We start from the raw sequence: 16,966 nt of genomic DNA on the forward strand, positions 1-16,966 counted from the left end.
AAAAATTTATGGATGAAATGATATGTCTGGAATTTGCTTTGGATTCTGAAGAAAATGAGAATTATTTTTTTACGTTTCTGGAGAGAGGTTCTGAGACCATGGCGCCGTGTCAAGCTCTTCACTAGATTTCCCCATGCACGACGTACCATGCTAACCGCGTCCCGTCACACGGACGCTGCATTCGTGCGTGTTATTACTCCAGAGCGACCAGTCTGCGGCTGACTCGCTAACACCCGCAGTAACCGCGGCCGTGTTCCATCTGGAAATCCCCGGGCAGAAAGGTTTCCCCACCGATGGGCGTGAGGCTACGGGTGCTCTTCTGTCACCACGGACTGAAGGACTCAACGAAGGAGTCCAACTTCCCCAACCTCCTTTCTATCAAGCCCGAACTGACCCAGACGCCATTTGCTGTGTCCTAAAGCAGCCAACCCCTCCCCAAGCTGAGGACCTGGTGGGCGGCTCAACTCAGCCCCCGCTCACTTGCTGTGAGCATGCGCGAGCGCCGCTGGACTCCCGGCAAGCCCACGCGCGCGACGGCAGCCTCGCCAGCAAGGGGAGCCCCACCGGCGCATCGCCGCACTGGGACCCTGGCGCCGCGACCGGACCGCACAGAAACCCAGAATGCGGACCGAGGCTCAAGCAATGGGGCTGATCTTTATTGAGGGGAAGCACATTCACGCGTCAGCTGTTCACAATAACTGCAAATAGGCTGGTTTTAAAAAGCTTCCCGCTTCCACACAGCTCGGTCCACATTCAGAGAGCAGTAAAAATACATGGTATGACGAACACTTTCCACATTAAGAGTATCATGACAGTTCATAAGTTTGTCAATAGACAATTCAAAACAATATTTACAAGGTAGACCCTTTTAAGTTCAAAATTTAGATACTTATGGTATGATTCTAAAACTAACATTGCAAGTTTTTCCAAGTAAGGAAGACCAGTCATTATAAAAATATACAAATTCAAAGTCAGAACTAAAACATTTGATCCTACAAAAATATCTTTTACTAATAAGAGCATCAATTTATAGATAAATGTTCTTTATCAACAACAGTTACATACTTAAATTTTCAGGGAATATCCACTATGTCAGACAGTCCACTTAAACATGTTCAAGTTACTTCAAGGCACAGTTGTCATCGTCTTAGTTTTCAGAGATGGACCACATATTATGTTGCATATTAATGGCACAATTATTCTACAAAAAGTTAACTCAAGTATCTATGTACTACGAAAGCCGAAAGCCGTTGATGAAGACAAGGTCTTCAGCCTGGAGAGGGGAGCTTCAGGTCAGTTTTATCATGAGTCAGCTACATTGTACTTTGAAATGTTTAACTTGGAAAACCTGTGATCGCATTTTGACCACTCTCTGAAATCAGCTCATTCATTTCATTTTGCTTACTCTCTTTTAAGGCATGATTGGGGTGATTTCTTTGCGTCTGTGCTCTTTTTGATCTCCTAAAACAAACTTTCAGCAGCAGGTAACACAACTCGGCCACATTAAGCAGCATGCAAATTACAGAGGCAGAAATCATAAAAATGGTAAACACGGTTTTCTCAGTAGGTCTAGAAATAAAGCAGTCGACAAGATTGGGGCAAGGGTCAATCCCACATTTCAACACCCAGGGCAGATGGTACCCATTGTAAAGGAAGTAAAACACGTACATAAAGGCTGCTTCAAAGATGATCCGGAAAAAAATGCTGCTGGTGTATGTCCACCACAGGGACCCCTCTATCCGGACTTTCTGCTTCTTAATGTCTTCTAAGTCTTTGAATTCGTTCCTCTTCTCTCCTCTCCTAAACTTGCGGGCAGTCTCATGTCTGTAGTAGGCAACATGCATGGCTACCAGCAGGGCTGGGGTGGAGACGAAGATCAGCTGCAGGGCCCACAGCCTGATGTGGGACACGGGGAAAAAGTGGTCATAGCACACATTTTTGCACCCAGGTTGCAGAGTGTTGCAGACAAAATCTTCCTGTTCGTCACCCCACACTTCTTGAGCAGCCACTACAAGGATCATGACACGAAAAATGAAGATTACAGTGATCCACACCTTCCCAATGCTGGTGGAATGTTTGTTTACACCCCCGATGAAAGTGTGCAGGGTACCCCAGTCCATTGTGTTGGTTTATTCCTAAACAGACAAAAATTAGCAAAGGTTAATTAATGGAAAGTTCCTTTGATTTTATTAAACAGTATAGTATTATAGACTGAAGCAAATTTCTCTTAAAGTATGCCGTGATATTTTACAGCTTCAACCCCTAAATTGCTAGTAGGAGGTTTTCTGATAAGGAATGCCCACTCTAAAAACATTCTCACGTTTCTGAACCAGAAATAACTGTTGGGGGGTTTCAGATCATCTTGAGTCAACTCAATTCAGATTCTCCATTAGATTGCTGTTTGACATGAATCCAGGAACTTGGGTAAACAAAGTCATTTCCGAGTTCCCTTTTAATCACTATGTAAATACATGCTGCATCAGTTTCGTTTTGCCCCAGGGATCACAGAGGTTCCACAGTAGATTTTATTTATTAAATGGCTTATCCAAGAAAAAAAATCATTCATTGGAATGACATAATCTGGTTTACCCAGCAGACTAAGGGAAAAAAGAAACCAAATACTTATTAGTTTACTTTATACAATATATTTATATTTTTTTCTAGCTTGAATAACATTTGCTGTAATCATGTGTTCTTAGGAAACTCAGTGTCATAAACTACTGAAAGATCCGCTTCAAAGAGAATCACAAGCTTTTACAAAAAGTGCTCACTTGTCCTCCATGGTAACCAGGGCCAACGCCGGGCTCTCCCTCCCCAGCAGGCACCGTTCACACCGGAGAGCCATGGATGAAGGAACAGGCTGCTGCAGCCACGCAGAGCCCTCCTCCCTACTAGCGCACGGATTTAACATCCTGAGAGGGAAGGACTTCCTGACTTCTACAGAAACTTTAGCTACAATTCAAATGGACGCCTTCTTATCCTACATTGCCACAGAAGACTAAAGAATCGGTCAGCATTCCCCTTAAAAAAAAAAAAAGAAAAAAAAAGGGCGAATAATGAAGCCATTAAGAATCTTCTGAAAGTAAAAGACCCTCTCTTCAGAAACAGACTCAAGTAATTTTTCACACCCCCTTTTAGCGGATGAGGGAGTCACCAAAGTCCTTTTGGTAATCCATGTTCTAGAGACTTGCTTGTACTTGAATGCCTGTGGAGCACAGTGGGGCCAGGCCTCTCCTTCTCAGGCTGACCGCCTCCACCTCCCCAGGGCCCATACTCTTGCCCACTGATCTGCCTCCTCTGCATCACGTCTGCTGCTCTTCAAAGCAACTGGGTAAACAGAGGTAGCCTCAGCCGCTCCAGGAGTGCCCAGCACTCAGCCGCTGAATGAGGTGCTAATGTGTGCCCCAGCAGCAAGACCTCTGTAGACTTTAATAAAGTCAGCCAGCCTTGTGTTATAAAAGGCAGACTCCCATTTTAGCTGGCTTTCTGAGAAATTTGTCTTTTGCCCTTGGTTTGGCTTTTTGACACATTTTTCTCAGAAAGACACGAGGTCTAAGGAAGCAACGCCAGCACCCATCTTATACTTGTGTGTGCATTCCTCCTCTGTCTGGACGAGGCAGTGGAAGTGGAGGGCACGTGCTGTGGAAGGGGAGGGAAGGGGAGTGCAAGCAGGGGCACAGCTAGAAATTTCCCTATCATGAGTTTCTCCCCCTGCCTTTTCCTCTTGCCAAAACATACAGAGCCCAATTATAGGAAAACTCCTCACTTTCACCTCATTGCCAAAGCCAAGTAAATAATAATCACCAAGCCTTCCATTGTTTATTGAGCGTCTACTGTATACGGCTGTTAGCTATTTCATCTTTGAATCCCAAGGCACAGTCCGGTGCCTGGGCCAAGCAGGTTCTCAGGGGAGCTGAGAGCAGGTGGGGATGCAGGAGGAATGACGTGCAGAAGCGCGGGGAGCCTTCCAGACAGAGACACCTTGCTGTCGGTGGACTTGGCGAAGGTGCTGGGTCACAGCTATGCGAAGTGGGAGCAGAGAACATGTCAATGGGCAAAAACAGGGCGAGCGAGGTAGCTGCTCCTCAGTACCTGCACCTGCACTTGATTATCAAAGACAGGACAATTCAGGTGATCACGGAATTCCACAGACTCCACGTGCCTTCCTTTGGAATGATCCATAGGAAGGAGTCAAATAACAGCACCCTCAGAATCCTTAGGGCTCCCAGGCCCTGGAGGCTGGCCCCGCAGCAAAAGGAGGTGGAGCTGGCAATAAGGAGCCTGAGAGAAATATTTTTGGGTCAAACTGAAGGATTTAGTGCGTACTGGCCTATTCCAACTCCATCAGCCAGAAAAAAGTAAAGGACTTCAAAATGTTTATAGATCTCAAAAGTTGTTCAAATACCATGGAGTATGAAAAGTTTTAAAACAGAATATGATGAGAACATTTGGATTCTTAAATCCAAACTAAAATTGAGCTAAAAGCTTACACCGGGGCACAAATGGGAAAACTCAAGTTAAGGTTTTAACTTAGCCCAGACTTTAGGGAAGCATATTAATTCTTTAAATGAAAAAGAAAAGAGAGGTAGAATTCCATAGCTGAAGACTTGAAAAGGGGGAACGAGGGTTCCTAAGTGCGTCAGTAAGGTTCTGAGGGAGTCAGCGGAGGGACGGCGGGCGGGCCTCGGGCAGGCTGAGGAGCAACAAAATGGTGGAAGACAACTCAGATCACCACACACAAGCGGTGGGGCCCAAGCCTGTAAAAACAATGTCAGGAAGTTTAAGCACGAAATGAGCCAAACCTCACCCAAACAAAACAAAACAAAAAAAGGAAAATAAATTAAAAAACATGAAAAAAAGAAAAATAAGATACTTGAGCCAAAAGAAATAAAAGGAGTGGGCACAATGCTTGGAGCATATGGCATAATTTTAATTGATAACAAATAAAAGGCAGAAACTCTTATTTTACTTCCCCTACTTTATCAAAGAGAAATTATTTTAAAAATTATTTCTGAAAACATGGTACAAGAGAGGTGTGGTGATAGTGTCTACCTTCTGAGAAGAGTTCCAGTCTCCATCCCCAGAAGAACTAAATGTTAGAGTACTGAACAATTTACAGACGGGATCAGAATGTTATTATTCAGAATGAGAGAGGGGCCCAACGCCTGGAGAAGGACAAATAAGAGAAAGTTTACATATATGAACGAGGGAACTTTCTGTTGAGCCCCCAGCAAAATTCTACAACAGCACCCATGAACCTCCTTCTAAAGAGCTGCTATTAGTTTGCTAATAGTAACCATGATGAGGGCAACAGCACAGATATTTTAGTATCAAAATCATGTTTATAGATGCCTCTCATATCATGAGATATGAATTAGTTGTACTCAGCAAGTTAGTTGTACTTTCATGGTTCTTTTACTGACTACATCCTAACCTTTTAATTAAGGCACATCCTTATAAGCAATAGATTTGTGCCATACAGCAAGACTGCGGAAAAGAAACTCAGGCTTAGGCTATATGAAGAGAACAGAGTGCCCAGCTCCCTAGGCAGCCCACATCTGAAGTGTTGCGTTCATTTCACTTTTGAAGAAAGACAGGGGCACGCTGGAGGGTGTCTGCAGGAGTGCGACCAGGTGGCAGAGCCCAGAAGGAATCTCACAGGAGGAGGAGCTGAGGGAGCTGGAACACTTTAGCCTTGAGGACGACTATGAGGCACATGACAGCAATCTCGGTATTTGGGGCAGGAGGATTTGATTCTGATGTTGATCTAGGACTAAGAATTGGATCCCATGGTAGAATTAAAAGAAAGCCAGGTTTTTGCTTTTTTTAAAAAAAAAGCTGAGAAAATTAAATAGGCACAAGTCTTTAAACACGAACTCTTCTAAGTTGTGGTTTCTCATCCTTAAAGCATTTAATCAGAAGCTGTGTGAGTGTTTGTCAGGGGTAATGCAGAGGGGCCTCATTCAGCACTAGTGTTCTCAAGGTTCCCTAATTAAAGTGTATTTATTAAATTCTCCCTTTCATATACTACTTATCCATGGCCTAAAGAGATTTCCAAGGTCCACAGTAAATGTATCTTTGCTTTAAAAAACTCACTTTAGAGCCAGCCCTGATGGCCTAGTGGTTAAAGTTTGGAGCCCTCTGCTTCAGCAGCCTGGGTTTGTTTCCCAGGCACAGAACCACACCACTCATCTGTCAGTTGCCATGCTGTGGTGGTGGCTCACATAGAAGAACTAGAAGAACTTACAACTAGAATATACAACTATCTAGTGGGGCTTTGGGGAGGGGAAAAAAAAAACTCATTTTAGACAATACGAATTATAAAATTAATTTTTAGTCCTGCTAAAAGTTATTATAATAAATTTTCCTAATTGTTCCTGTTCTATCCTAGAAACATTTCAGGATATGACCAGTGGGGAGGTAGAAACATATACATCTTCATGTTTAAACATATTTTACGGTGGCTGTTTACCTGGGGGTCAGTCCTGGTTGTTTATAGAATGAAGATGTTCTCTAATCAGCCAATAAACATCTCCCACTGAAGTTTGGTTAATTAAGTGCCCAATCAGTGAGTTTTTGATTTATCAAATAAAAGTTTACATTTTCTCAAACCCTCCAAAGTGCAGAGAATTTACACTCGCCCACAGGTAAGAAGGCCATTCTCCCACTGAGTTCTCTATCTGTAGCCCGCCTGAACAACACAGACCTGTGGTCGCCTAGTACCTGCCCTTCTAAGCAGCAGACTGATCAAGGCGCCCAAGACCGGCTCAGCCAAATTAACTGGAGAGGCTGAAGTCAGGGGAGAGCTCAGGAGGTCAGAATTTCCCCACAGAGTGTGGTCCCAGCTTTCTAGAAGCAGAATCCTTGCCTTCTGCTCCTTTAGACTTCTCCCTTTTTAAAAACAGGGACAATTATGATGGCAGTAGCTTTATTTCTTTTGACTTTTCCGGGTTCCCTAATTACATGCTCTGAAGACGTTCTACCAAAGTACAAAGCTGAGGAGACAATAATCTATTTTACAATACTTATTGACTTTGACTGAAAATCAGCAATTTGCCTCTGCCTTTAAAGGAAGAAAAAGAGAGGAAATGCCTAGGTCACTAACAAAAATGAGTGATTAAACTCAGATATAAGTGTGTCTAGCCTACTGGTCACTCAAGACAATTAATCAGACTAGAAACCAATCACCTGATTTGCAGTCTCTTCCTGCAAGAGCAACAAAGGCCCTATTACTTATCACAATAGAAATGACTTGAAAGGAAGAGCTATTTTCCATATTCCCCATCACTGCCTCGCCCTAAGTATGCTGCAGGAAGGGCCTTCAGTGAATGTGAACCAGTGTTTCCTCTAGTGAAAGCTTCTCTTTCCACTCTTTTGTGTAGCTCACATCATTCCTGAGGGTCTTTCTAATGAGGCCCCAGGTATCTGTCCTGTGTTTCTTCATGGGCTAGGAGTAGAAGGAGGGCTCACCTCACAAGTATCAGGAGACAGATCAGGGGGCTGGACCGCCCCAATCTTCCTGGCATCTTGCTGCAGTTACTGGTAACACCTGGCAGCCCCCAGGACACTCTTCCCACTCAAGGAGCCTGGGGGAGGAGGGAGCTGACAGAAGTCTGAAAGCAGAACATTTGGCTCCACTTGCTCCTCTGACCTGACCCTTCAGTGGGCTGAGGCCCGCCCTGGCTGGGGGCAAACAGACTTCTTGCCGACCCTCAGCCTCTTCCCTGTAAAAACATAACCCCTAGGGTAACCTGTCATAAAGGTCGAATACTCTGAAAATTACTTTCCAAAATAACTGCATCCATTGGAACACTTTGCAATTACTATTAGTAAACAAAATATCTCTTTCTTTTCATGCTTTGAGCAGGCTGCAGCCAGCGGAGAGAGCTTTTTCAATAAAATGTAAAACATTAACTCTTTGTAAACCAGAGAGGTTTATTTTAACTGGTGCCTTTCTGGCTCTCTCTTAAGCAAAGACTAGATAGGCTGAGCTTCCATAGGCTTCAATGCCTAAGAATGTGGCTACACTGAAACTCACAAAGGTGAACTGTCTTTGGTTCTGTGGGCTATCTAATCACAGTGAAGAACTCCATGTGGCCTCTTGGTACTAAAGCTCCAGTCTGAAATACACAGCTCTAAGAACAAGTCAACCATTAACCTTATTTCTGATGATACACACAGTATCATGAAGACAGATTGTTCTTCCCTTTTACAATTCAAATAATTTAAGTCTACTAGCATTCTGCTTCAGTAATATAATTTCTTGATTGTTCGAAAACTTATTTAAGAATTTAATCATAACTAGTTTGCTTAACAATGCCATTTTAGTTTCACTGATGACAGAACCAAAACTGAAGCCCTAAAAACGGTAGTGTTACCCCTCAGTATACACCAAGAGATAGAAAGTATCTTTCTAGATAGTTCTATTCCTCTTTGGATGACCCGTTCAAAGTCATTCAGTGAATATCTGATAGACCGGAGAACAGAACACATTCCTCACAATTTCCACGTCAGCTTTAGATAGTTGAGGAGTTTGTATTGACAGAAGGCAACAACTTCAGAACCACACTAGTACCCCTGAGACTTACTTCCAAGGATCCACAGCTTATCGACCCGAGAAGAATCAGGACAATGCTCCCTCTTCAAGGGCTTCAGGCTTTCTTCTTCTGCACCATTTAATTGCCCAGAAGGTGATGCTGCACAGTAACAATATGAATATAAATCTTTGTGCTGCTTCTGGATGGCTGTGAGGATGTTACCTGCTGAGGAGAAAATAGCAGATGTGGCATCTTTCTTTAACTCCTCCCCATTTGTCTGCTGCACGACCTTGCTGGGTAGTTTTTCTTCATCCCCAGAACTGTTATGAGGGAAGTCTGGATACTGCCAGTTACCTGATGCTCCATACTTTGAATACACAATGAAATCAAAATAAAATCTTTAGTATAGATTCTTTTCCCTATCAAAATAATAATAATAATACCCAATCCCAAACCTCAAGCCTATTCCCTGAGCATTAAAAAAAAAGTAGAGGGAGTTCGAGAATCTAGATATGTTCCCTTACCCCCAAAATCAGCAGTCTGAAAAAAAAAACAACCTCAAACTCTCCTTAATCAGGAAGATCTTTATCTTTTGTCTCTAGAAATCTCATGTCATCCAAGGGACAACCCGATAGCTGATTTTTAAATTTAATGACTCAAAACTTCATCAATTGTCCTATCAAAGTAACGACCAATAATAAAGTGGTTTAGGATTTATATACTTCTTCAAAATTAACTCAATAAAAATGAAAATTTTTTTTCTGCCTATGGAGTCTAACTATAAAAATGGACAATCATAGAATTACATGTATTTCTTAATCCATTTAAAAATTAGAAGAGTTAAAAAAATGATTTCCATTAAGTAGTCTCTCATTCAAGTATACCTGTGTCCTTTCCAAACATTTAAGTCAATCAGAGTTAAATGACCTTGAGAATAAAAATGGAGGAAGGCCCTCTGGGGACCCAGTTCCATTCTAACGGATCAAGCAAGTAAAACAGAAATCTTAAAGCATGATAATGTAGCCATTAGAAGGATTATACCCTCACAGACCAAGAAATTGGGTCGAAATTCTTTTCCCACAATTTTATTCTACTTAACATTTTAACTAATGTATACAAACAATTTGTAGCTCCTGGAATCTTCAGATTGAATCAAAGATGCACGGTGAGGATTTGCAGTCAGAACTTTTCTGTCACTCTATTGAGATTGTTTAGTCAGACTTACTGTAGTCCCTCTCCTTAATGCTCTTATAATTCAGATGAGAAAAAGGAAGCAAAAGAGAATGAAGTCACCATCACCTGCATCAGAATTTGTTTTAAAATAAAAACACCAGTGAAGCAGCTGAACTCATTAGTGTCTTCCAGGTTCTGGTCACTATGGCCACGGCAATGGGGACGCTTCACCGTCCCTCCCCCCAGTTATGTGCAGGCTAGAGTGTGATGTTCTCTCTCTTCATAACCCCCTTCTCTCCTCCTGGGCAGAGTTCAAACAGCACCCCCAAAGCTCGGCCTGATCCAAACCACAGACAAAGCTCTCCACAGGAGCAGTTTTGAGCAGCATCCTGCAATTCTAAGGAAACTGCATTGGGGCAGGACATTTTCTTCTAGAACAGGGGCTAGATTCTACTAGAACTGGGGCAACAAAATACTTCTATGGCATAAAGTCTACTGAAGGGAAAGAACAACATGCATGATTCAAGTCAAGCAAGCACTCGACAGACAGCGAATCCCACCTCGGGGACACCGAGGTCGCTAGACGCGGCGTCTCTGCAATAGCTGCAGGTCCCCAGCCCTCCAGGCGTCCATAGCTGTGTTCAGGCCACACTCACCTCAGACTTGTCCTGCTCTCCAGGCAGGGAGGCCAGCCCAGTCCAAAAAACACACGATGCCAGGTGACACCCGGGACTGGTCTGCTTCACCAAACAGGAAGTACCTCTGGGGCCTCCACCTTTTAGCTGAGATGTGTCACCTATGACATTCAATTACTGTGGTCCAATAATTGTATTATTGTCACCTGCATTTCACAAGTTCCCCCGGCGTACAACAGGAAGCCACAGGGGTCAGTTCTACCTGGGACTTAAGGACTAGCCACGAATCGCAGGGTCTGGCTGAACTTAAACTTGAACTGGCTTTCTTCTCCCCCAAATCCAAGGGGGACTCTGTCAGGGACCCACAAAAGCGAAGAAAATCCAAAACGCAGCGACGGAAGTGGGGTAAGAGGCACAGGTCCCCTCCCCGGCCACTTATACACACGAGGTGATACCTTTATAAAACCTGTTGTGCAAGTCCAAGTGGGACCATCTGGGCTAAAGTCAAACCAGGCCATCCGCCTTCCTCCGAGCGCGCAGAGGGCGCGAGGCAGCGCGGGCTCCGGCCCGGCCGCGCGGCCCGGGAGGATGCGGATCCCGGGCAGATAAGGCTGCCCTGGGCAACCCCACGGGGACGCCCACCCCTACTGGCAGCCCCTGGAGGGCGACCATGCCCCGCGGCCACAGGGCCCAGCGGGAAGCGGTCGCCAACACGGGCGACAAGGGCGAGAGGCGACAGGCTGCCGACCTCCCCTCCCGGCTTCCCGAGCCCGAGATGGCGCCGAGTCCCGCCGCCCCGCACGGCCCGCCAGCGCAGCGGGGGCGTCGTCCCTGTGGCAGCGCGCCCGGCGCCCGCTTACCTGCTCGGAGGGGCTCGGGGCGCAGCGGGGCGCTCTCCGCGGCAGCCGGGCAGGCCGGTCGGGCTGGGGCGCCGCCGGCTCGGGCCGGTGTGCGGACTGTGCAGTCGGCGCTCCCGCCTGGCCTCGGTGAAGGCCCGGCTCCCACCTGCAGCGCCTTTTAACCGCGCCCCACCCCGCCTCCGCCTGACGCCTCCCGGGCGGGTGCGAGAGGCGAGCGCGGGGCGCGGGGCGCAGACAGGCCCCTCGGGGGCGCCGGGCGCAGCGGCTGGCCCAGCCTGGGCCTGGGGGGTGGTGAGGGGGCGGCCTAGGTCTCCCGGCAGCGCTGGGGGCTCGCGGGCAAAGCCTGCGCTCGGGCTGGGGGCCGCTCGGCGGAGATCCGGGGCGCCTGGCACGACCCCCAAGGGGGAAGACCTAGGCAAGGGGGCCTGCCGCCCGTAGCGAGGCTTCGGACCCAGCATCCGCTGGGATGGGCGTTAGCGGCAGGCTATGTTTTTGCCGGGACACATCGTCCTTTTTTCTGGACACTGCCACCCTCTCATAGCCCGCCGGGTACCCGCGTGTGGCCTCTCCCCGAGAGCAGCCTGGAGGCACAGTGACTGTTGTTCTTTATTAATTAATGACCACTTAGAAAAGTTAAAGGGGTTATTTTTATTAGTTACCGCCATCCTTTGAAGCCTCCTCCGCGGGAAGCAGAGCGGGCCTTCCTCAGCCGGCGCAGCACACCACGTAAAGACCCTGCCTGGCCCCCTTGACAGACAGGGCTCCGAATGCCCAGGGTCGACACAGCGGTGGTGCAGGGGCTGTTGGGGTGGAAATGTTGGAAGTTATTTAGGGACCCGGCTTTACAGGTTCAAACCTGTCCTACACCAAACAAGAGATATGTGACTTGCTTATTCCACAATGTTGTTTGGTAATTAAATGTTCCCACCTAAATCGTATGCTACTGGGTACGTCATATTCTCTCATGTCACAAGTTTAGTGGTGGTCTTTAAGATGTTTCTTCAAGGTCACAAAAGATGAACCAAGACTTTATAAAAATTCACCTTTTGAAATACTTGGTTTGAACACAAGGTTCTCAGAGAATTGCGCCTGTCAGATAAGTTCAGAAGAACACTTAGGGGTGCCCCTGGAATGGCCTTGAATGTAGGGGTGGAGATATACAAAATTCTGTTTTAGGCTTTTTCAGTAGACAGACTTGCTGCCTTAATGTGTCCTGTGCCTTGAATGACCCTCCTCTTCACAATCTGGCACCTTTCCAGTCTTCTCTCCGTCAGTCCCCCCAAACCCATCCTCCAGCCAGGCACGTCTGTTTGCATAGTAGAATGACTCCGTTTTAAAAGCAGATTGTAAACTTCTTTGGGGATTATAAACAGTTTAAGCCTTTTTTCCATTCCTGCAGCGCTAGAGGAAGTACTTTGCAGGTAGTAGAGGCTGTTCCATGAGTATTTGCCAATATTGATTGGCAAAGCCAACCAGCATAGGCAGATAGTCCTGGAAATAGCTCCTGCTCCTCAAGTGTGACTGCCCACATTTGCCCTCCTACAGCTGGTTCTATACAACACTGTGAGCAGTTTGATTTTGGACCAATGAAGTTGTTCCAGGACCTGTCCAGGAAAGCACTTTTGAACCGAAGTAGCCACAGAAAATGTGTTGCATTTGCTCAGGTGTTCAGAAAGGGAACTGTCTCAATGCTGTGCAAAAATCTCTCTTTCCTGTTCAGGTTATCTGTACTAGCCTCACGGTGCTGTTGTTTTGTTTTGTCGTTTGTTTCTTAATGTTTAACTCCATCATTCAATTTTCACTTCTCCTCAGATGGTCCTGTTGCAGCAGAAATTAAATATGCACTATATGAAACTTACAGACTTGTTAAAATGTTCATTTGAAAACTGAAAAGTTAGTATATTAAACATTTTTTACTAAGGATATCTGGAGGCACCTAGAGTGTTGACTGATAGTTGACTCTGTGCCAAACGTGGAAAAACCTTCAGGAGATGATACAACCCTCCTGTCCACTTACAGCATCACACAATTCTAACAACAAGACTTTTGCAGTCCTAGGTGGAATCAGTGACAGGAAACTCACTCGATTGATATCTTCCCTCTGCATCTTAATGATGATTTCCGAGGCCATAAATTTAATCAGCACAAAACATGTGAAGTATGGATCTCCCTTTGCAATACTGGGAGGGTTGAACGGATGATGGTGAGATGCTCTTTTGAAAATCTATAAATTCTCTGGGTGGCCTCTCACGCATTTACTTAAGGAGACTCCTCATCCCCTCGTCGGCTGCTGATGCACACTCACAGAGTGAGTGACATTGGATTGCTCAGACTTGCACAGACTAAGCTGGAAACACAGACAGGGACTCTTCCTGGTAACTGACATAGTCTTAGACACCTGGAGGAGAGGGAACTGTGTGCTCTTTTCAAATAAAAACTAACATTTGTCTATTCATTCAATAAGAAAGCCTACATTGAGCAGGCCTATGTTAGATTGGGGACATAAAGGAGACGGTTCCTGTCTCAAGAGTTTTCTAGTTTGATTTTAAAATCTGTGTGCAAAGGTCACGTGAGATGCTGTTGAAAGGATAATACAGTACTATAGAGGTTGCTGGGAATCTAATTTTGTGAGTCTCAGGAATTTTCATTTTTATCAAGTATCTTGAGTATTGCTGATATAGGTGGTCTGAGAACCATACTTGGAAACATGTTAGTTATGGATGTTCTTTGCTTTTTGATTTTTAATTATAGTAAAATACATATAACATAAACTGACCATTTTAACCATTTTAAATTGTACAATGTATAGAAGCATTTAGTACATTCACAACGTTGTGCAACCATCACCACTATTCAGTTCTAGAATATTTTCGTCACCTCAAAAGGAAACCCTGTACCCATTAAGCCATCACTCCACTTTCTGTCTTTGTGGATTTGCCTATTCTGTATATTTCATATAAAAGGGGTCATACAATATGTGGCCTTCTGTGTCTGCCTTCTTTCATTTAGCATGACATTTTCAAAGTTCATCCATGATGTCCTTTGAATGGCTGAATGTTTATCCATTCATCTGTTGATGGACACTTTAGTTGTTCCCACCTTTCAGTTATTGTGAATAGTGCTGCTATGAACATTCATGTGCAAATTTTTGTTTGAACACTTGTTTTAATTCTTTTGGGTATAACCCAAAAGAGGAGAGGAACTGCTGAGTCATATGATAATTCTATGTTTCACATATTGAGGAACCGCCAAACAGTTTCCCATAGCAGCTGCGCCATTTTACAATTCCACCACTAATGTATGTGTGTTCCACTTTCTCCACATCCTCACCAACACTTGCTGTTTTCCATTTTTTAAGCTACAGCCATCCTAGTGGGTACGCAGTGGTATCTCATTGTGGTTTTAATTTGCATTTTCCCAAGGTCTAGTGACACTGAGCATCTTTGCATGTGCTTGTTGGCCATTTGTATATCTTTGGAGAAATGTCTATTTGGTTATGGATGTTTTAATGCGGAAAAGTGATTTACAAATAATAACTCAACAAATATTGAGTACCTACAATGAGCAAAATGTAGGTTGCTGCCTGACTGTAGCAATTCTCTGTTCCATTCAGATTTTGCTGTGATGAGGTAAGAACTTTTTTGGGAGGTCGAGGTGTATGTTTACGATGGCCAGTGCTTTGTGAAACTGGGAAGGGGCTCAGCAACCGTCTCATTGTGAAGCAGTCATCAGAAAGTGTGCCTCAGTGTCCCTACCCTTCCTGGCTGTGGGCACTGGAAGCACTGAATTAGCCGGAGATACGGACTACTCCTCTGCAGTTGCTCCCTAGTACTCCCTGTTGACTGCCAAGTAGATGAATTAAAAGCCCAAGCTGTGGTTTTGGTCCATTTATTTTTGATAATAAACTTTTTATCTTAGACTTACAGAACAATTGCAAAGATAGTAGAGAGAGTTACCACATACCCTGCACCAAGTTTCCCCTCATATCAATGGCTTACATTAGTGTGGTACATTGTGACAACTAATGAACCAATATTGATACATTATTTTTCACTAAAGTCTGTACTTTATTCAGATTTCCTTAGTTTTTATCCAATGTCCTTTTCTATTCCAGCATTTGTATCTAGGACAGCACATTACACTTAGTCATCATGTCTCCTTAGGCTCCTCTTGGCTGTGACAATTTCTCACACTTTCCTTGTTTTTGATGATCTTAATAATTTTGAGGAGTACTGGTCAGGTATTTAGTAGAATGTCCCTCAATTGGGGTTTATCTGACGTTTTTCTCATGATTTGATGGGGATTATGTGTTTTGAGGAGGAAGATCATAGAGGTGAAGTGCCATTTTCATTACATCACAGCAAAGGCACATATTAAAATCAAGATGACTTATCACTTTTGATGTTAAGCTTGATCATCTGGCTGGGGTAGTGTTTGTCAGGTTTCTCCACTGTAAGATGACTCTTTCCTCCACTTTCCATACTGTATTCCTTGGAAGGAAGTTACTGTGCAGCTCACACTTAAGGGGGCGGGAGGAGTTTTCTCCACCTCTTTGAGAGCAGATTAGCTACATAATCATCTGTTATTCTCATGCATGGGAGATTTGTCCCTTTTCCCCAATTTATTCATGTATTCAATCATTTGTTTACATTAGTCCCCCCTCATCCCTGTGGTTTCAGTTACCCGCAATAAACCACGATCTGAGAATATTAAATGGAAAATTCCAGAAACAAATAATTCATAAGTTTTAAATTGCATGCTGTTCTGAGTAGTGTCATGAACTCTCATGCCCTCCTGCTCTGTCCTTCCCTGGACGTGAATCATCCTTTTGTCCAGCGGATCCACGATGTATATGCTCCCTGCCTGTTAATCACTTTGTAGCCGTCTCGGTTATCTGATGGACTGTTGAATGGTGTTGCAGTGCTTGTGTTCAAGTAACTCTTATTTTACTTAAAAATGGCCCCAAAATGCAGGAGTAGTTATGCTGGCAATTCGGATACGCCAAAGAGAAGCCATAAAGTGCTTCCTTTAAGTGAAAAGTTGAAAGTTCTTGACTTAATAAGGAAAGAAAAAAAGTCATATGCTGAGATTGCTAAGGTCTGCGGTAACATTTATTACAGTATATTGTTATAATTGTTCTATCTTATTATTAGTTATTGTTTTTAATCTCTTACTGTGCATAATTTATAAATTAAACTTTACCATAGGTATGTATATACAGGAAAAAACATAGTATATATAGGGTTCGGTACTATTCACGGTTTCAGGCAACTACTGGGGGTCTTGGAACATATCCCCTGTGGATAAGGGGGGACTACTATATGTCGGAATGGACTCATGGATATTTGTTTTATGCCTTGCATTGTAATTCAGTAAATACTACTTTATTTATTTTGTTGTTCAAATTGTTTCAGTTTTGGCCATTGGGAGCTCTTTCATTTGGTTCCTGTTTCCCTTTTGATATCCATCTATCATAGTATGTTTTTTTTTCTTTTTAACACTTTCTTTCTGGCACTACAAGATGCTCAAGGCTCATCTTGTGTATTCCCTGCCCAAGCCCTAGGATCAAGGAGCCCTGCTTCTGGTTATTGGAGAGCCTACTGTCTGTGATTGTGCTTGCTTATTTGTTATCTGTCTCCACTTTCCCGTGGGCTCCTTGAGGACAGAAATCATGGCTGTGTTGTTCATCTCTTTGTGCTCCTGTACAAGCACTAGTGCCGTGGTTGGTATATTCTGGAGGCTCAGCAAGTGTTTGTTGAAT

At 44.3% G+C, this 16,966-nt stretch overlaps 1 protein-coding gene across 3 annotated transcripts; it reads right to left on the bottom strand.

The window, feature by feature from the left end:
• Nucleotides 1-640: 640 nt before the first annotated feature.
• Nucleotides 641-7,597, bottom strand: GJB6 (gap junction protein beta 6). 3 transcript variants are annotated; one of them, XM_058547806.1, is made up of 2 exons: nucleotides 7,471-7,597; nucleotides 641-2,135 (listed from the first exon to the last, which is right to left on the bottom strand). In XM_058547806.1, exon 2 carries the CDS (start codon nucleotides 2,118-2,120, stop codon nucleotides 1,335-1,337), a length of 786 nt encoding a protein of 261 aa, XP_058403789.1. In that variant the 5' UTR covers nucleotides 2,121-2,135; nucleotides 7,471-7,597; the 3' UTR covers nucleotides 641-1,334. The 3 variants fall into 3 exon arrangements, with proteins under 3 accessions (XP_058403789.1, XP_058403788.1, XP_058403787.1); XM_058547805.1 differs by having other exon boundaries at nucleotides 641-4,020; XM_058547804.1 differs by having other exon boundaries at nucleotides 3,805-7,597.
• Nucleotides 7,598-16,966: the final 9,369 nt, after the last annotated feature.

Source organism: Diceros bicornis, chromosome 9 (assembly GCF_020826845.1).
Source record: "Diceros bicornis minor isolate mBicDic1 chromosome 9, mDicBic1.mat.cur, whole genome shotgun sequence".
Taxonomy (NCBI): Eukaryota; Metazoa; Chordata; class Mammalia; order Perissodactyla; family Rhinocerotidae; genus Diceros; species Diceros bicornis.

Coding starts and splice junctions, on each gene's coding strand:
- GJB6 (XM_058547806.1), bottom strand. CDS start 2,120: ATGGACTGGGGTACCCTGCACACTTTCATCGGGGGTGTAAACAAACAT.